Source organism: Pseudophryne corroboree, chromosome 2 (assembly GCF_028390025.1).
Source record: "Pseudophryne corroboree isolate aPseCor3 chromosome 2, aPseCor3.hap2, whole genome shotgun sequence".
Taxonomy (NCBI): Eukaryota; Metazoa; Chordata; class Amphibia; order Anura; family Myobatrachidae; genus Pseudophryne; species Pseudophryne corroboree.
In genome coordinates, this window is record NC_086445.1 from 245,778,291 (window position 1) to 245,798,984 (window position 20,694).

General features: G+C 48.5%; 1 protein-coding gene across 1 annotated transcript in view; it reads left to right on the forward strand.

The window, feature by feature from the left end:
• Window positions 1-2,983: 2,983 nt before the first annotated feature.
• The window catches only part of CDK2 (cyclin dependent kinase 2), a 197,753-nt gene continuing 180,042 nt past the window's right edge, over window positions 2,984-20,694 (forward strand). Inside the window, exon 1 of the mRNA XM_063952608.1 lies at window positions 2,984-3,275. Coding sequence (XP_063808678.1) covers window positions 3,160-3,275 — 116 coding nt within the window. The 5' untranslated portion in view covers window positions 2,984-3,159. The remainder of the gene's footprint in view (window positions 3,276-20,694) is intronic.

Consider the following 20,694-nt stretch of genomic DNA (forward strand, 5'->3'; position numbering starts at 1 on the left):
AGTTAGTAATCGCAATATTGCGAATACATCGGTCGCAATTTTAAGAAGCTAAGATTCACTCCCAGTAGGCGGCGGCTTAGCGTGTGTAACTCTGCTAAATTCGCCTTGCGACCGATCAACTCGGAATGAGGGCCCTAATGTAGCCTCACCATCTATTAACAATATAACTAAAAAGTTTTGGTCTATAGTGGAGACTGATGAAAATGTGCCCTTTAAGGTTCTTCATTGATGCCCTGTTACTCACGAGGACGTCATTTATGGGATTTTGTAGTTAAATCTGATGTAGCACTTAAACCACCACAACCTAAACAGACAGGTTGCATTCGCTGCACCAGTGTAACATGTAAATTTTTACTTACTGACAATACGTTCCCACATCCTCATACGGGTAAAAAGATTCTTATTCATCATTTATTGACCTGTAATTCATCGTTTGTGGTCTATCAATTAATTTGTCCTTGTGGACTAAGCTATGTGGGCAAAACTGAGCGCAAATGTAAAGAACGCATGTCAGCTCACCATTCAGCTATTAGAATGCCCTTTGTGCTGGTAAAATCGATCAACCGGTCACCCGTCACTTTGTATTATATAATCATCCCCTTAATAGTTTACGTTATCGTATGATTGACCATATTCCACCATCTATCTGTGGTGGTGATAGAGCCCGCAAATTACTACAATGTGAAACTAGGTGGCTCCCAAAGGATTAAATAATACTATGTCGTATACCTGTTGTTATTAAGATATATGGTGCTCTTTAGGTATTTTATAGGTGCATGATATCTAACTTTATGCCTTATGCCATTTCATTACCCCTGTTTTGTATGTTTTTCTAGCTTACATTCGATTTCCTGTTTATTGCGTTGCCATGGTTACCTGTTTGGTCCCATGCTGTACTGATACACGATCTCTGTGGAATCACGTCATCATGTAGCGCTGCCGGTCGGGTGCGTGGTCCCGGAAATGGCGCGTTGTTCACCTGTACACGTTTTGCTATAAAGGTATGTTCACTGTTTCTTTTATTATTAAAAGCCTGACGACAGTGCTGGGGCACTGAAACGTTGCTAATACTTAATGTGACTGCTATTCGTCCATTTATTATGCTATGAGTGCCGCACCCGCATTTCTCTCTCTCTATATATATGTATGGATTACTTATACAGTATATAGGCTTATCATATTATCCCTTTAAACCGGGACACTAATGAATTACATAGGTTGTGTAGCTGGATGACTTCAAGCCTGCATTTCACCTGCTTTGAATCAGCCACATAACCTGTGTTACCTGTAAGGGTCTCGGTTTAAAAGAATGTTATGGTAAGCCTACTTTAAGAGAGACAGACTATTCTGCGACACTGTACAATTGGGATCAAAACAGCAATAGAACAAGACTACAAAATAACAGGCAGAGACAGCTGCGTTTCTAAAGAGGAGGGGACCCATGTGCAGTCTCCGTGTGTGGGCCCCCTCCTCTCCTGTAGCCGTCACTGCCGCTGCTAGCGCTCTCAGCGCTGAGACTCTGGCACAGTGCCAGAGTCTACAGCGCATGCGCAGGACTCCGAAAAATGCCCGCTGCGCCATTTTATTGGAGTCCTGCGCATGCGCTGTAGACTCTGGCACTGTGCCAGAGTCTCTAGCGCTCAGTGCGCTAGCAGTGGCGGTGACGGCTACGGGAGAAGAGGGGGCCCACATACAGTCGCCAATGGATGCCAGAAAGGTATGTAGCCCACACCGCACACACTGCACCCATTATAGATACGCCAGTGCGCAGAGAAATAGATGAGACCCCTGCTTGCAAGCTAAAGGGCCCCATACACTACAGCGACATGTTGGAGGCTAAAGTCGGATTTATCGGCCCGAAAAGGGCAAAATCGGATGAAATTGGGCATTATCGTTCTAGTGTATGGGGCCCTTTAGGGCTGTAACACACTAGCCGGCTGGCGACGCCCGGCAAAAACCCGGCCGGCTTTTAACAGCTGCCGTGATGCAAAGACACATTGAGCACAATGTGTCCTTACACACGGCACGGTCCCGGCTGCAGGAACTATCCACTGGAAGGTCCGTCTGCCGGGCCGTCTTTGCAGCCAGTAAACCGTGTGTGAAGGGGAGCTTTCACACACGTTTTTTTCTCAAGCCGTGTCTAATGCTGCGCATGCGCACAGCATCACACACGGCTCAAAGCCGTCCTGTGTGAGCGACTCTGCCGGTTTCTCCCGGATGGCAAAAAGCCGGACAAAGTTTGTCCGGCTCTTTGCCATCCGGGGAAAAACGGCTAGTGTGTTACAGCCCTTACAATCTACAGAGAAATCAGAGTTTGATACATGAGTTAAAGTGCTACATATTGCAGAAGTTCTAGGTAGCCATATTACCCAGTGACACGGCAGTGGTTGCGTCAGTGTAGAAACACATGTATAGTTACAGTATGTGTGGACTGTATAATAGTACTGTACTTGTATTTGGCTGATTTACTACTAACACTTTTTGAATAGAAAATTGATGTCAGGTGCCTGGTTACAGTGTAATAAGCTGGTGCATTTATTTCCCACAGCCTGCATACTGGTCTGCAATGGTAATTGCTTTGTTATACACGCGACCCTGCACCCGCCTCCTCCTGTGCAGCACGTACAGCCTGTCCTACTGCTCCCTACCAAATCCCCGCTGTTCCCGGCTCTGTGGGCGGTTATCGGAATTGCAAACCCCAAACCCAGGACAGGAGGAATCAGGATACTATATGCATAGGCGTAGAGTATACTAGCACAGCCCAGGACAGAAGCGGAGGATACTATATACAGTGTATAGGAGTAGAGTACACTGGAGGACAGGAGGCTACGCTATATATAGGAGTAGAGTACACTGTAGGACAGTACAGACGGGACAGGATAGAGTACACTACAGGAGAGACTAACGAAACGGACACAGTACAGCCCAGTTTGTGACGTAGCAGTAAACTGGCGTCTGGCGCCCTCCGGTGCGTGGCGTCACAAAGCAACGGTTCCACCAATCAGAAGTTGAGGGGGTGTGGCTGAGAGGTGGCGGGAAGTTTTTGGGGGTGCTGCAGGTAGTGTAGGGAGGCCAGAGGGGAGCTCCTGACTGAGTCTGGGCCCGAGTGACGTACACGGCGAGAAGTCAGCCCAGGAGCCCGAACGCCGAGCCCCCGCCATGGAGAACTTCCAGAAAGTGGAGAAGATCGGGGAGGGCACATACGGGGTGGTGTACAAAGCCCGCATCAGGGACACCGGGGAGGTGGTGGCGTTGAAAAAGATTCGCCTCGATACGTAAGTCCGCCGCTAAATTACCACAGATCACCATGGAGTTGGGACTACAGGTCCCAGTGTGCCTTGGCCGGTTTGGCATGCTGAGGGAAGTTTCCCTTGCTGTGATGCCATGATGGCTTATGGTGTGTGGGGCTCAGTATATCATGGGGTGAGGCATGACCCCAGTAGCTGTCAGACTCTTCCCTGCCTCACAGTGTATGGGAAGTGCACTGTGCAGCCTCACACCAGCTGTTACCCTCCTTATTAATACCATGGCTGTATGTATTATTTGTATTGGGCTCAGGGTGTGCAGTGCATATGGGCACACACCTGCACCCGTACATTATACTGTCCTCTGTGGAGGCTGGCACTGTAGAGATCAACAGGAAAATATTAACCAAAAGCTTTGTGCATGCACAGTAGAGAGATCACTAGGAACATGGCGTGGCAATCTGTTCCCGGAGACCTGCGCATGGGCAGTAGGCTGTACTCTGCAGCTGGGACCCCAACAGTGTGGCAGGATGTACTACAGGGAGTTTTGGGTTCCCCCCCCCCCCCCCCCGCATTTTCATATGTACTAAGACCCGCCCACCGATTTATTGCTGCTGAGGGTATCGCCATCTTTTTATGGCGATAACCTATAGAAGCCTATGGTCTTTTTTTTGCCCCCCCTTTCCCCCACATGTGTCCAGGTGGCGCTCCTCGATCCCCCATCTCCATCTTCCCCGTAGCACAGCCATTTCTGCTTCCGGCTGCAGAGGGGAGGAGGAGAAGCAGGTGACTTACCCCACAGAAACCACCCGCACACCTTCTGACAGGTATTGCGGGGGGCATCTGTCACCGCATTGTGATGTTGGGGCAGTGCGGATGGTGTAATGGTTAGCATTACTGCTTCACAGCACTGAGGTCATGGGTTCGATTCCCACCATGGCCCTAACTGTGCTGAGTTTGTATATTCTACCTGTACTCGCGTGGGTTTCCTCTGGGTACTCCAATTTCCTCCCACATTCAAAAAAATATACTGATGGGTTAATTGGCTCCCAACAAAATTAATCTAGTGTGATTGTACATGTGATAGGGAATATAGATTGTAAGCTCCACTGGGGCAGGGACTGATGTGAATGGTAAAATATTCTCTGCAAAGCGCTGCGGAATGTGTGTGCGCTATATAAATAACTGGTAATAAATAAATAATGTTAGTACATATGTGATTAGCATCGCTGCGAGGGGTTGCAATGTATTTTAATACATCCCGCCCTGTGTGTTGGGGCGTGCACAAAGACTGCATGTAACCCCTCCCCCTTAATATACTTATTTATATCTCCGTGCTGTGACTGATGCCTAAATTACAGCGGGTTTGGTATGAATAAAGCTGGGCATGCACTATACAATTATTTGGCAGATAATCTGTGGTTGGAATAAAAACCTGGTAATGAATGAGCACAACTGACAATCGACCATTTGCTCCCAAACACTGGAAAATGGACACAACCTGTTAATAGAAATTGGTTAAATCACAGACAGGTTTTGTCCATTTTCCAGTGTTTGGGAGCAAATGGTCGATTGTCAGTTGTGCTCATTCATTACCAGGTTTTCATTCCAACCACAGATATCTGACAGAAAATTGTATAGTGTTTTACTGGCGGTCACAAAACTGACAGTGACATACCAACACTGAAGATACCAGAAGGAGTATTTTAACCCTCCACCCACCATAACCCTCTGGGTGTGGCGGCTATGGCTAACCCCCCCCAGGCCCTAACCCGTACCCTGATACTTGAATACGTACCTTCGGCTGTTGGTGTTCTGGCGCTGGTCTTCTGAGTGGTGTTGGGATTCTTACGTCTGTCACATGACCGCCAGGCTCCTAAATGCATCCTATTACAGCATCTACTTTGTATGCTATGCTGGGCATACATGTACAGATAAAATGCCTGTCACACTAAAGTCCCGTACACACTGGGCGACACACTGAACGATGATTATCTTTTTTTAAGAGGTTTATCGTTCATATCGTCCAGTGTGTATGGAGGAACGATGCGCACATCTGCAGGTCGTTCTCGTTCATCCATGATCTACCAAACATGCAGCTCAGTGTTAACTATATCTTTGAGCTGTATGTTCGGGAAGTGAGGGGGAGGGTGTCGCTGAACAATATCGTATATCGATATTGTTCAGTGTGTAGGCACTGGCGGTCTTCCCTAATTGGCAATCGGTAGTATAACACGGATTGCTAACTAGCTGAGGTCGCCCAGTGTGTACCCGGCTTTACAGGCATTTTATCTGGCAGTCTCTGACACTGCAGATATTATGGCCATATACTGTGAGACTTACAGCGTATTGGCTATGATATCGGCGCTCTGCTCCCGGTGGTAAGACATCTCCCCCCCCCCCCCCCCCCCCGTTTCTTCCCATGTGTAGGCACAGTCTGTCTGTCGCCTGCAGCTGGGCATACACTGCTTGATGCGGTAGACTTTCAGCTTAGAACATATTGCGTCAGAAGGACATGCTGGACGGTATTTTCAGAATGGTCTCCCGCATACATGCTGCCATTATCTAGACAATCTGACTATATCAGCCAGGCAATTGTAGCGTGTATGTCCAGCGTAAGCTACATACTTACAGTGCACACATTCAAAGGGGTGATATTCATGTGACCGCCGTTCAGCTGACCGACAGTCACATGACCTCCTCCACCAGCCGGACGGCTCACTATCCCGATGGTCGGCATGCCGACTAACAGGGACTATTTCCACTCGTGGGTGTCCACGACACCCATAGAGTGGGAATAGAACCCGTGGCGACCGCAGGTCGCCACCGAGCCCGCAGCGTGGCGAGCGCAGCGTGGCGAGCGCAGCGAGCCTGCAAAGGGCTTGCTGCACTCGCTCCTCCCCGCCGGGATCCCAACGTCGATAAGCTGACCGCCGGTCAGCAGTACTACACCCATTCAAACAGGTATGGTGGGGGAGCCAGCTACATGTGCCCCCTCAGCTCTTAATATGCCCCTGATAACTGCTGGTGTCACTAACGCTAGCCCAGTGAATGAAAGCAAGAGTCAGTGGCATGACTACTTCTGTAACACACCTGTATTTGATCAGCTAGGGGTGGCCATCGGAAGGGCAGAATCAATTGTTGAAGTTTTTCGTCCATCGAGTAACGAGTATCTATGGTTTGTGAACGTTGTTTCTAAATAGTTTGAGGTTTTACACCACCAATGGTATGGTAGTCTGCACGAGCAGAAAGCAAAGCTAGTTTGCCAATGCGATAAAGAACACTTTCGCTGGGTCTGTGTTTACCACTGTTGCGTATTACATAACTACATATCAGAAGAAGCATGTGATGTTAATAACAGTTGCAATCCTGAATCAAATGGCAAAACCATCACCATTGCTTTGGAAACATTGATGGTTGTGAAAAATTAATTTCCAGTTGTTGTCCCTAATTTGAGCTGATGGCCTTTAAAAATAAATGAAACACCAGTGCGTACCCGCCCAAAAAGAGATGGTGGCTTGCGTGTATTAATTTACAATTCCTAAAAGAGGTTGAAGCTAATGCCTGATGGGATTAAATAATGTGCTTGATACCGCTAGCGACCTTGTTTATGCTAATAGTGGACGAAGCATGATCGTTCCAGTGTGTACGCTAAATCTGGGCTCGGGCATTTGTTTCTTTGTCGGAATGAGTACCCGTCGCTCCAGTGTGTACCTAGCTTTACATACTGAAAGCATTAAGTCCACAATGATGTGTTCGCATATGACTGGATGCGACCAACATGTTTTTAGTTCACATCTTTGTCATGTGTACATTGTCTGCAATTTAGAACAGCTAAGAGTATTTACTTGAGCATTGTAGTGTTTCTGCTGAATGCGGTCGTATAGGTCAGTACACAAACAAAGTGGCTAGTTAGTACTGCTGAAAGTCAAAAACATAATTACGTTTGTCAGTAACCCCACAGTACCTTAAGGTGATGCACCTTGTGTGATTCTAGATATGGTTGCATTTTTGTTTTGCACATGGAAAGTGTATAAACCCCCAAAGAAAGTGTTTTACACCCATCTCTAAATAAGGCCCAAAGTGCGCAAATTCAGGGCAGTAAAATGACAGCGCTAGAATTCCTGCATTCATTTACTTATTACTGCTAATAAATATTTCTCTAACATCCTAGAGGATGCTGGGGACTCCGTAAGGACCATGAGGAATAGACAGGCTCCGCAGGAGATAGGGCACTTTAAGAAAGCTTTGGATTCTGGGTATGCACTGGCTCCTCCCTCTATGTCCCTCCTCCAGACCGCAGTTTTACACTGTGCCCAGAGGATGAAGGGTGCACTGCAGGGAGCTCTCTTGAGTTCTTTGCTACAGAAAGCATTTTTGTTTGGATTTTTACTTTCTCTGACGTCCTAGTGGATGCTGGGTACTCCGTAAGGACCATGGGGGAATAAACGGGCTCCGCAGGAGACTGGGCACTCTTAAAAGAAAGATTAGGTACTACATCTGGTGTGCACTGGCTCCTCCCTCTATGCCCCTCCTCCAGACCTCAGTTAGAGTCTGTGCCCGGCCAGAGCTGGATGCACTTAGTGGGCTCTCCTGAGTTCACTAAAAAAGAAAGTATTTGTTAGGTTTTTTATTTTCAGTGAGATCTGCTGGCAACAGACTCACTGCTATGAGGGACTGAGGGGAGAGAAGCAAACCTACCTGCTTGCAGCTAGCTTGTGCTTCTAAGGCTACTGGACACCATTAGCTCCAGAGGGATCGAACACAGGGCCCGACCTCGATCGTCCGTTCCCGGAGCCGAGCCGCCGTCCCCCTTGCAGAGCCAGAAGACGGAAGATTCCAGGAGAAAATCGGCGGCTGAAGACTCCGGTCTTCAATAAGGTAGCGCACAGCACTGCAGCTGTGCGCCATTGCTCCCACAGCACACCACACGCTCCGGTCACTGGTGGGTGCAGGGCGCTGGGGGGGGGGGGCGCCCTGGGCTGCAATATGTATACCTTAGTTGGCAAAATGCACATAATACAGTTATAAACTGTATATGTGCCTAATCCCCCGCCATAAATATTATTAAAAAAAGCGGGAGAAGCCCAGCCAGCGCCATTTTTTTTCACAGCTCCGCTGGAAGGACCCTCCCCGGGCTCTCCCCTGCAGTATACACTACGGAAAGGGTAAAAAAGAGAGGGGGGGCACATAAATTTAGGCGCAAAAGGTGATATAAGCAGCTATTGGGGGAAAATTCACTTTGTATTAGTGTAAATCCCTCTGTTATATAGCGCTCTGGTGTGTGCTGGCATACTCTCTCTCTCCAAAGGACTTTGTGGGGTCCTGTCCTCAGTCAGAGCATTCCCTGTGTGTGTGTATGTGCGGTGTGTCGGTACGGCTGTGTCGACATGTTTGATGAGGACGCTTACGTGGAGGCGGAGCAGGAGCCGATAAGTGTGATGTCGCCCCTGCGGGGCCGACACCAGAGTGGATGGATATGTGGAAGGTATTAACCGACAGTCTCAACTCCTTGCATAAAAGGTTCGATGACGTAACAGCTTTGGGACAGCCGGCATCTCAGCCCGCGCCTGCCCAAGCGTCTCAGAGGCCATCAGGGGCTCAAAAACGCCGGCTACCTCAGATGGCAGGCACAGATGTCGACACGGAGTCTGACTCCAGTGTCGACTAGGATGAGACAAATGTACAATCCACAAGGGCCATCCGATGCATGATTACGGCAATGAAAAATGTGTTGCACATTTCTGACATTAACCCGGTTACCACTAAAAAGGGTATTATGTTTGGGGAGAAAAAGCAGCCAGTGACTTTTCCCCCATCTGATGAGTTAAATGAATTGTGTGAAGAAGCGTGGTGTTCCCCAGATAAGAAATTAGTGATTTCTAAGCGGTTATTAATGGCGTATCCTTTCCCGCCAACGGACAGGTTGCGTTGGGAAACATCCCCTAGGGTGGACAAGGCGCTCACACGCTTATCAAAAAAGGTGGCACTGCCGTCTCAGGATACCGCCGCCTTAAAGGAGCCTGCAGATAGAAAGCAGGAGGCTATCCTTAAGTCTGTGTATACACACTCCGGTACTATACTGAGACCTGCTATTGCTTCAGCATGGATGTGTAGTGCTGCAGCAGCTTGGTCTGATACCCTGTCAGATAACATTGATTCCCTTGACAGGGATACTATTTTCCTAACCATAGAGCATATTAAAGACGTAGTCTTATATATGAGGGATGCACAGAGGGACATTTGCCGGCTGGCATCTAGAATTAATGCAATGTCCATTTCTGCCAGGAGAGTATTATGGACTCGGTAGTGGACAGGTGATGCTGATTCTAAAAGGCACATTGTTTTGCCTTATAAGGGTGAGGAATTGTTTGGGGACGGTCTCTCGGACCTCGTATCCACAGCAACAGCTGGGAAGTCGACTTTTTTACCTCAGGTTCCCTCACAGCCTAAGAAAGCACCGTATTATCAAGTACAGTCCTTTCGGCCCCAGAAAGGCAAGCGGGTCAGAGGCGCGTCCTTTCTGCCCAGAGGCAGGGGTAGAGGGAAAAAGCTGCACCAGACAGCCAGTTCCCAAGAACAAAAATCCTCCCCTGCTTCCACTAAGTTAACCGCATGACGCTGGGGCTCCACAGGTGGAGCCAGGTGCGGTGGGGGCCCGTCTCCGGAACTTCAGCGACCAGTGGGTTCGCTCACAGGTGGATCTCTGGGTTCTACAAGTGGTATCTCAGGGATACAAGCTGGAGTTCGAGACGTCTCCCCCTCGCCGTTACCTCAAATCAGCCTTGCCAGCTACTCCCAAGGAAAGGGAGGTAGTACTGGCGGCAATTCACAAGCTGTACCTCCAGCAGGTGATAATCAAAGTTCCCCTCCTTCAACAGGGACGGGGTTACTATTCCACAATGTTTGTGGTACCGAAACCAGACGGTTCGGTGAGACCCATTATAAATTTGAAATCCTTGAACACTTATATAAGGAAGTTCAAGTTCAAAATGGAATCGCTCAGGGCGGTTATTGCAAGCCTGGAAGAGGGGGATTTTATGGTGTCACTGGACATCAAGGATGATTAACTACATGTCCCCATTTACCCACCTCAGCAGGAGTACCTCAGGTTTGTGGTACAGGACTGCCATTACCAATTCCAGACGTTGCCGTTTGGTCTGTCCACGGCACCGAGGGTGTTTACCAAGGTAATGGCCGAAATGATGATACTCCTTCGAAAGAAGGGAGTTATAATTATCCCGTACTTGGACGATCTCCTTATAAAGGCAAGGTCCAAGGAGCAGTTGTTGGTCGGAGTAGCACTATCTCAGGAAGTGCTACAACAGCACGGCTGGATTCTGAATATCCCAAAGTCGCAGCTGGTTCCTACGACGTGTCTGCTGTTGGGCATGATACTGGACACAGAACAGAAGAAGGTGTTTCTCCCGGAGGAGAAGGCCAAGGAGTTGTCATCTCTGGTCAGAAACCAAAACAGGTGTCGGTGCATCACTGCACGCGAGTCCTGGGAAAGATGGTAGCTTCTTACGAAGCAATTCCCTTCGGCAGGTTCCATGCAAGGATCTTTCAGTGGGATCCGTTAGACAAGTGGTCCGGATCGCATCTTCAGATGCATCGGCTGATCACCCTGTCCCCTATGGCCAGGGTGTCTCTGCTGTGGTGGCTGCAGAGTGCTCATCTTCTCGAGGGCCGCAGATTCGGCATTCAGGACTGGGTCCTGGTGACCACGGATGCAAGCCTCCGAGGTTGGGGGGCAGTCACTCAGGGAAGAAACTTCCAAGGACAATGGTCGAGTCAGGAGACTTCCCTACACATAAATATTCTGGAACTAAGGGCCATTTACAATGCCCTAAGTCAAGCAGAACCCCTGCTTCAAAACCAGCCGGTGCTGATTCAGTCAGACATCACGGCTGTCGCCCATGTAAACCGACAGGGCGGCACAAGAAGCAGGATGGCGATGGCAGAAGCCACAAGGATTCTCCGATGGGCGGAGAATCACGTGCTAGCACTGTCAGCAGTGTTCATTCCGGGAGTGGACAACTGGGAAGCAGACTTCCTCAGCAGGCACGACCTCCACCCGGGAGAGTGGGGACTTCATCCAGAAGTCTTCCAGCTGATTGTAAATCGTTGGGAAAGGCCACAGGTGGACATGATGGCGTCCCGCCTCAACAAAAAGCTAAAAAGATTGCGCCAGGTCAAGGGACCCTCAGGCGATAGCTGTGGACGCTCTAGTGACACCGTGGGTGTACCAGTCGGTTTGTGTTCCCTCCTCTTCCTCTCATACCAAAGGTACTGAGGATAATAAGAAAGAGAGGAGTAAGAACTATACTCATCGTTCCGGATTGGCCAAGAAGAACTTGGTACCCGGAGCTACAAGAAATGATTTCAGAGGACCATTGGCCTCTGCCGCTCCGACAGGACCTGCTACAGCAGGGGCCCTGTCTGTTCCAAGACTTACCGCGGCTGCGTTTGACGGCATGGCGGTTGAACGCCGGATCCTAATGGAAAAGGGCATTCCGGTTGAAGTCATTCCTACGCTGATAAAAGCTAGGAAGGATGTGACAGCAAAACATTATCACCGCATATGGCGAAAATATGTTGCTTAGTGTGAGGCCATGAAGGCCCCAACAGAGGAATTTCAGCTGGGTCGATTTCTGCACTTCCTACAGTCAGGAGTGACTATGGGCCTAAAATTGGGATCCATTAAAGTCCAGATTTCGGCCCTGTCTATTTTCTTTCAAAAAGAACTGGCTTCACTGCCTGAAGTTCAGACTTCAGACCGTGGAGTTGAAGTATCTCACGTGGAAGGTAGTCATGCTGTTGGCCTTGGCCTCAGCTAGGCGTGTGTCAGAATTGGCGGCTTTGTCTTGTAAAAGCCCATATCTGATTTTCCATATGGACAGGGCAGAATTGAGGACTCGTCCCCAATTTCTCCCAAAGGTGGTATCAGCGTTTCATTTGAACCAACCTATTGTGGTGCCTGCGGCTACTCGGGACTTGGAGGATTCCAAGTTGCTGGACGTAGTCCGGGCCCTGAAAATCTATGTTTCCAGGACGGCTAGAGTCAGAAAAACTGACTCGCTGTTTATCCTGCATGCACCCAACAAGCTGGGTGCTCCTGCTTCTAAGCAGACTATTGCTCGCTGGATCTGTAGCACGATTCAACTTGCACATTCTGCTGCTGGACTGCCGCATCCTAAATCAGTAAAAGCCCATTCCACGAGGAAGGTGGGCTCTTCTTGGGCGGCTGCCCGAGGGGTCTCGGCTTTACAACTTTGCCGAGCTGCTACTTGGTCGGGATCAAATACTTTTGCAAAATTCTACAAGTTTGATACCTTGGCTGAGGAGGACCTTGAGTTTGCTCATTCGGTGCTGCAGAGTCATCCGCACTCTCCCGCCCGTTTGGGAGCTTTGGTATAATCCCCATGGTCCTTACGGAGTACCCAGCATCCACTAGGACGTCAGAGAAAATAAGAATTTACTCACCGGTAATTCTATTTCTCGTAGTCCGTAGTGGATGCTGGGAGCCCGTCCCAAGTGCGGACTTTCTGCAATACTTGTATATAGTTATTGCTTAACTATAGGGTTATTGTTCTGAGCCATCTGTTGAATGAGGCTCAGTTGTTGTTCATACTGTTAACTGGGTATAGTTATCACAAGTTGTACGGTGTGGCTGGTATGAGTCTTACCCTGGATTCCAAATCCTTTCCTAGTAATGTCAGCTCTTCCGGGCACAGTTTCCCTAACTGAGGTCTGGAGGAGGGGCATAGAGGGAGGAGCCAGTGCACACCAGATGTAGTACCTAATCTTTTCTTTAGAGTGCCCAGTCTCCTGCGGAGCCCGTCTATTCCCCCATGGTCCTTACGGAGTACCCAGCACCCACTACGGACTACGAGAAATAGAATTACCGGTGAGTAAATTCTTATTTTTTCACAGGGAGCACTGCTGGCAACAGGCTCCCTGCATCGAGGGACTGAGGAGAGAGGGGCAGACCTACTTAACTGATAGGATCTGCTTCCTCGGCTACTGGACACCATTAGCTTCAGAGGGGGTGAACACAGGTTCGTCCTGGGCGTCCACCCCTGGAGCCACGCTGCCGTTCTCCTCACAGAGCCAGAAGAACAGAAGCAAGAAGACGTCTCAGGCGGCAGAAGCCTTCAGCTTCACAGAGGTAACGCACAGCACTGCAGCTGTGCGTCATTGCTCCACATCACCTCACACACTCCGGTCACTGTATGGGTGCAGGGCGGGGAAAGGCGCCCTGTGCAGCAATAATAACACCTCTTAGATGGCAAATGGGTATATACATGTACAGCTGGGCACTGTACATGTATATAATTGAGCCCCCGCCATTTTACACGATTTTGAGCGGGACAGAAGCCCGCCGCCAAGGGGGCGGGGCTTCTCCCTCAGCACTCACCAGCGCCATTTCTCTCTCCACAGAACGCTGAGAGGAAGCTCCCCGGACTCTCCCCTGCTTACACACGTTGAAGGGAGTTTAAAAAGAGGGGGGCACATAATTGGCGGAATAAAGTATAATACAGCGCTGCTGGGGAAAAGCATTCTGTGTTGGTCTCCAGGTTGTTGCGCTGGGGTGTGTGCTGGCATACTCTCTCTCTGTCTCTCCAAAGGGCCTTTCAGGGGATACTGTCTTCAGAAAAAGTTTCCCTGGGTGTGTGCAGTGTGTTGGTACGTGTGTGTCGACATGTTTGATGAGGAAGGCTCGCTTAATGTGGAGGGGGAGTGCTTGAATGTCAGGTCGGCAACGCCGACACCGGACTGGGTGGATATGCTGAATGTCTTGAATGCAAATGTAAATCTCTTGCATAAAAGATTAGACAAGGCTGAAGCTAGGGATCAGTCAGGTAGCCAGTCCGTGCCTGTCCCTGTGGTGCCAGGACCTTCAGGGTCTCAAAAGCGCCCCATATCCCAGGTTGCTGACACAGATACTGACTCTAGTGTCGACTATGAGAATGCAAAATTACAGCCGAAGGTGGCAAAAGGTATTAGGTACATGATTATTGCCATAAAAGAGGTTTTGCATATCACGGAGGAACCCCCTGTCCCTGACACGAGGGTTCACGTGTATAAAGGGAAAAAGCCTGAGGTCACGTTTCCGTCCTCATTTGAGCTAAACGAATTATGCGAAAAGGCTTGGGAATCTCCGGATAGGAGACTCCATGTTCCCAAAAGGATTCTCATGGCGTATCCTTTTCCACAGAAGGATCGGATACGATGGGAATCTGCGCCTAAAGTAGACAAGGCGCTGACACGCTTATCCAAGAAGGTGGCACTGCCTTCTCCGGATACTGCTTCCCTCAAGGATCCTGCTGATCGCAAGCAGGAAATTACCATGAAGCACATTTACACACATTCAGGAACTATAGTTAGGCCGGCCATGGCGTCGGCCTGGGTTTGTAGTGCTGTCGTGGCATGGGCAGACTCCTTATCTACGGAGATCGACACCTTAGATAGGGATACCATTCTAATCACCATGGAGCATATCAGAGATTCTGCCTTGTATATGAGGGATGCTCAGAGAGACATTTGTTTACTAAGCTCTAGAATAAACGCTATGTCTATTTCTGCTAGGCGGCTCTTGTGGACCTGACAGTGGACGGGAGACGCCGACTCAAAGCGGCATATGGAGTCATTGCCTTACAAGGGGGAGGAGTTGTTTGGAGAAGGCCTCTCGGACCTAGTCTCTACTGCTACGGCCGGTAAATCGAATTTTTTACCTTATGTTCCCCCGCAGCATTCTAAGAAGGTACCACATTATCAAATGCAGTCCTTTCATTCCAATAAATACAAGAAGGTACGAGGATCAACCTTCGTTGCCAGAGGTAAAGGCTAGGGAAAAAAGCTGCACTCGGCTAGTTCCCAGGAGCAGAAGTCCTCCCCTACTTCCGCAAAGTCCACAGCATTACGCTGGGGCTTTCCTGGGGGGGGGGGGGGGGGGGGTCAGATCAAGTGAGGGCACGTCTTCGTATTTTCAGCCACGTCTGGGTTCAATCACAGGTGGATCCCTGGGCAATAGAGATTGTTTTCCAGGGATAGACTGGAATTTGAAGACATGCCCCCTCGCCGGTTTTTCAAATCGGCTCTGCCGGCTTCCCCGTCAGAGAGGGAGCTAGTGTTAGCGGCAATTCACAAATTGTACATTCAACAGGTGATAATCAAGGTTCCTCATCTCCAGTAAGGAGAGGGTTATTATTCATCCCTGTTTGTGGTACCGAAACCAGACGTTTCGGTCAGACCCATTCTAAATCTAAAATCCCTGAACCTGTACTTGAAGAGGTTCAAGTTCAAAATGGAATCGCTCAGAATGGTCATCGCCAGCCTGGAGGGATGGGATTGGATGGGGTCCCTGGACATAAAGGATGCGTACCTTCATGTTCCGATTTCCCCCCCTCACCAGGCGTTTCTGAGATTTGCAGTACAGGATTGTCACTACCAATTTCAGACGTTGCCGTTTGGGCTTTCCACGGCCCCGAGAATTTTCACCAAGGTAATGGCGGAAATGATGGTGCTCCTGCGCAAGCAGGGAGTCACAATTATCCCGTACTTGGACGATCTCTTTATAAAGGCGAGATCTCGGGAGAAGTTGCTGGACAAGCGTGTCTCTGTCCGTGAAGACGTTGCAGATGCACGGCTGGATTCTCAATTTACCGAAATCCCAGCTAGTACCTGCAACGCGTCTGACATTTTTGGGCCTGATTCTAGGCACAAACCAGAAAAGAGTTTTTCTTCCGGTGGAGAAGGCTCAGGAGCTCATAGCCCTTGTCAGGAACCTTTTAAAGCCAAAAAAGGTTTCGATGCATCATTGCACAAAGGTTCTGGGGAAGATGGTGGCTTCATACGAGGCCATCCCCTTCGGCAGGTTCCATGCGAGGACTTTCCAATGGGACCTATTGGACAAATGGTCCGGGTTCCATCTACATATGCAGAAACGGATCACCCTGTCTCCCAGGGCCAGGGTATCTCTCCTGTGGTGGCTGCACAGTGCTCACCTCCTAGAGGGTCGCAGGTTCGGCATTCAGGACTGGGTTCTGGTGACCACGGACGCGAGCCTCTGAGGTTTGGGGGCTGTCGCACTGGGAAGAAATTTCCAAGGTCTCTGGTCAAGCCTAGAGACTTGTCTCCACATCAATGTCCTGGAGATAAGGGCCATTTACAATGCCCTACGCCAGGCGGAGGAGTGGCTTCAGAATAAACCGGTTCTGATTCAGTCGGACAATATCACGGCAGTGGCTCATGTAAACCGCCAAGGCGGCACAAGGAGCAGAGTGGCCATGGCAGAGGCGACCAGGATTCTGCGCTGGGCGGAAGGCCATGTAAGCGCACTATCAGCAGTGTTCATCCCGGGGGTGGACAACTGGGAGGCGGACTTCCTCAGCAGGCACGATCTGCATTCGGGAGAGTGGGGACTTCATCAAGAAGTCTTCACACAGATCTTGGATCGGTGGGGACTGCCTCAAATAGACATGATGGCGTCCCGCCTCAACAAAAAGCTAAAGAGGTATTGCGCCAGGTCAAGAGACCCTCAGGTGGTAGCGGTAGACGCTCTGGTGACATCATGGGTGTTCAGATCGGTCTATGTGTTTCCTCCTCTGCCTCTCATACCCAAGGTGTTGAGATTAATAAGACTAAGAAGGGTCAGAACAATTCTCATTGTTTGAAGATTGGCCAAGGAGGACTTGGTATCCGGATCTGCAAGAGTTGCTCACAGAAGATCCGTGGCCTCTTCCTCTAAGGCAGGACCTGCTGCAGCAGGGGCCCTGTCTGTTCCAAGACTTACCGCGGCTGCGTTTGACGGCATGGCGGTTGAACGCTGGATCTTAGCTGAAAAAGGGATTCCGGAGGAGGTCATTCCTACCCTGATCAAGGCTAGGAAGGATGTGACATCGAAACATTATCACCGTATATGGCGGAAATATGTTTCTTGGTGTGAGGCCAGAGCTGCTCCTACAGAGGAGTTCCATTTGGGCCGTCTGCTTCACTTCCTTCAAACGGGAGTGAATTTGGGCCTAAAATTAGGGTCCATAAAGGTTAAAATTTCGGCCTTATCCATTTTCTTTCAAAGAGAATTGGCTTCTCTTCCTGAAGTACAGACTTTTGTGAAGGGAGTGCTGCATATTTAGCCTCCCTTTGTACCTCCGGTGGCGCCTTGGGCTCTTAACGTGGTGTTACGGTTACTCAAGTCATCTTGGTTTGAACCACTCAAAACAGTGGAGTTGAAATACCTCACTTGGAAAGTGGTCATGTTGTTGGCCTTAGCTTCTGCAAGGCGTGTTTCGAAATTAGCGGCATTATCATATAAAAGCCCATACCTGATTTTTCACGTGGATAGGGCAGAATTGATTTCACAATTTCTGCCCAAGGTGGTCTCATCTTTTCATATGAACCAACCTATTGTCGTGCCTGTGGCTACACAGGACTTTGAGGATTCTGAGTCCCTGGATGTGGTCAGGGCTTTGAAGATTTACGTGACCAGAACAGCTAGGATCAGGAAGACTGAAGCTCTGTTTGTTCTGTATGCGGCCAACAAGGTTGGCGCTCCTGCTTCAAAGCAGACAATTTGCTCGCTGGATCTGTAACACGATTCAGCAGGCACATTCTACGGCAGGATTGCCATTGCCTAAATCGGTTAAGGCCCATTACACTAGGAAGGTGGGCTCTTCTTGGGCGGCTGCTCGAGGTGTCTCGGCACTACAACTGTGCCGAGCTGCTACTTGGTCGGGGTCAAACACCTTTGCAAAGTTCTATAAGTTTGTAACCTGGCTGAGGAGGACCTCCTGTTTGCTCAATCGGTGCTGCAGAGTCATCCGCACTCTCCCGCCCGTTTGGGAGCTTTGGTATAATCCCCATGGTCCTTACGGAGTCCCCAGCATCCTCTAGGACGTTAGAGAAAATAGGATTTTACTTACCGGTGAATCTATTTCTCGTAGTCCGTAGAGGATGCTGGGCGCCCGTCCCAAGTGCGGACTTCTTCTGCAAGACTTGTATATAGTTATTGCTTACATAAGGGTTATGTTATACAGGTTGAGTATCCCTTATCCAAAATGCTTGGGACCAGAGGTATTTTGGATATCGGATTTTTCCGTATTTTGGAATAATTGCATACCATAATGAGACATCATGGCAATGGGACCTAAATCTAAGCACAGAATGTATTTGTTTTATATACACTTTATACACACAGCCTGAAGGTCATTTTAGCCAATATGTTTTATAACTTTGTGCATTAAACAAAGTGTGTCTACATTCACACAATTCATTTATGTTTCATATACACCTTATATACACAGTCTGAAGGTCATTTAATACAATATTTTTAATTACTGTGCGTATTAAACAAAGTTTGTATACATTGAGCCATCAGAAAACAAAAGTTTCACTATCTCACTCTCGCTCAAAAAAGTCCGTATTTCGGAATATTCCGTATTTCGGATATTTGGATATGGGATACTCAACCTGTAGTTGGTCGGTCTTGAACCGAGGCTATGTTACTTGTTCATACTGTTAACTGGGTAGTTTATCACAGGTTATACGGTGTGGCTGGTATGAATCTCGCCCTTAGGTTACATAAATCCTTTCCTCGTACTGTTCATATCCTCTGGGCACAGTTTCTCTAACTGAGGTCTGGAGGAGGGACATAGAGGGAGGAGCCAGTGCACACCCAGAATCCAAAGCTTTCTTAAAGTGCCCTATCTCCTGCGGAGCCTGTCTATTCCCCATGGTTTTTACGGAGTCCCCAGCATCCTCTACGGACTACGAGAAATAGATTTACCGGTAAGTAAAATCCTATTTTTGTGGAGTACTAGCTAGCAGTGGCTAACGCACCTATTGATCAATGTGTGATAATTGCACTGTATGGTTGCTTATAATTCTGCTAAATCAGTCTAGCTGAAACACTAGGGTTTTATTGTCAAAGCTGACTTTTACCAATATTTTTAAAACCGCCATTGAAGTAAATGCAAAATGAACCCAGTGTAGCACATATTGCTGTTTTAAAACTTTTGTTCAAAGCTGACTATTATCAGATGCTTTGACAACCTGCTCCTTTGTGATCCTATCCTTATCTGGGGTTTTAGTATTTAAACCCAGTCGTAGGTATGCTGGAGGTCACATGACCAGCACCGGCATCCTGAGATTGAAGTTCCTGACGTCTGAGGGGGTAAGCGTTTTGACATCTCCGCCCCACCCTCTGGTGCCTAAGAATGACATTTGCCCCAGTGCTTACCTTCAGGATGTCGGCTGCTGATCTTCTGGCACCGGTCTCCCGAGTGGTGTCGGGATTCCAGTGTCTGTTGGCATCCTGTCGGTCGGGATGCTAAACGCATCCCATCTGATGGATTGCACTGAAAAATTGTGTGTCCCCAAGTTGATGTAATGCGGCTCTAGTATACAGTCTCTTTAAGATACGTTTGTCTTGATGTGGCAGCATTATAACTAGCAAGCAATTGTGAGTTTGCAAGTGCCTTTAGATTTCCAGATAAGTGCAGGAAAACGTAAGTGCAATTTTCACCCCAAATTGTGGTTACCCTGACAATTTGTGTACACAGCACACTTTCATTTAATGTTGCTATTGCAGGGCAGTATAGGTACAGAAAGTGCAGTCTACACATTTTGCTTTGGATTTGGTGTACTGTACCAAAGGAATTAAAGTACTCTTATTTAGTGACCCACACAGTTTGCGCCTGATGCAGAATGAGTGATGATTCTGTGTAGCATATCTTTACTGTACTTGCACTGTGCATGTAAGAACGCGTATGCATGCATATCTGGTTATGTGGTCTGGCACCCATTTTGCTCATATCAAACTTGATGGCTGCATAGTCTGCACAGGGGTGGGAAGCGGCGTTCTCACATAGGCAGAGTTCTGCAACGGCATGCAAATGCAGGCCCGCAAGTAAAGCCGCATACACACGGTGTGATTCTGGCAATGAACGATTTTGGTTTAATGATTTCCTTTGATCTTCCCCGAAGGTCAGAACCAATGATATTGACTATACACACAAATCGATTTTGGCTATGACTACCTAGTCAAGTTTCTAGCCAAAAGTGATGTGCATGCAGAGTGTATTTTTTTTACAGTGACAATCTGCTTGCGCGCATCGTTCATCATTGGTTATACTGTATACACACTGAACGATATGCACTAGTTTTTCTAACAATATAGACTATATAGTGCATATCGTTAGCGAGTTTCGCTCCATGTGTAGGCACCTTAATTGTATATATGCCTGTTAGGAATTGTATCTTTTGCATCAGCTATTGGACAGGTACAAATACACACTGTGGATTAATATAAATTGTGTATACCTAGTATTTAAGAGCTCAGGAGAGACTCGGGCAGGCTTTGGTTACTCGCTGTAAGGGTTCTAGGCAGCAGCAGTATTGGCATATTGCACTCTCCAGCATCACCATGACACCAGAAACGGAGTGA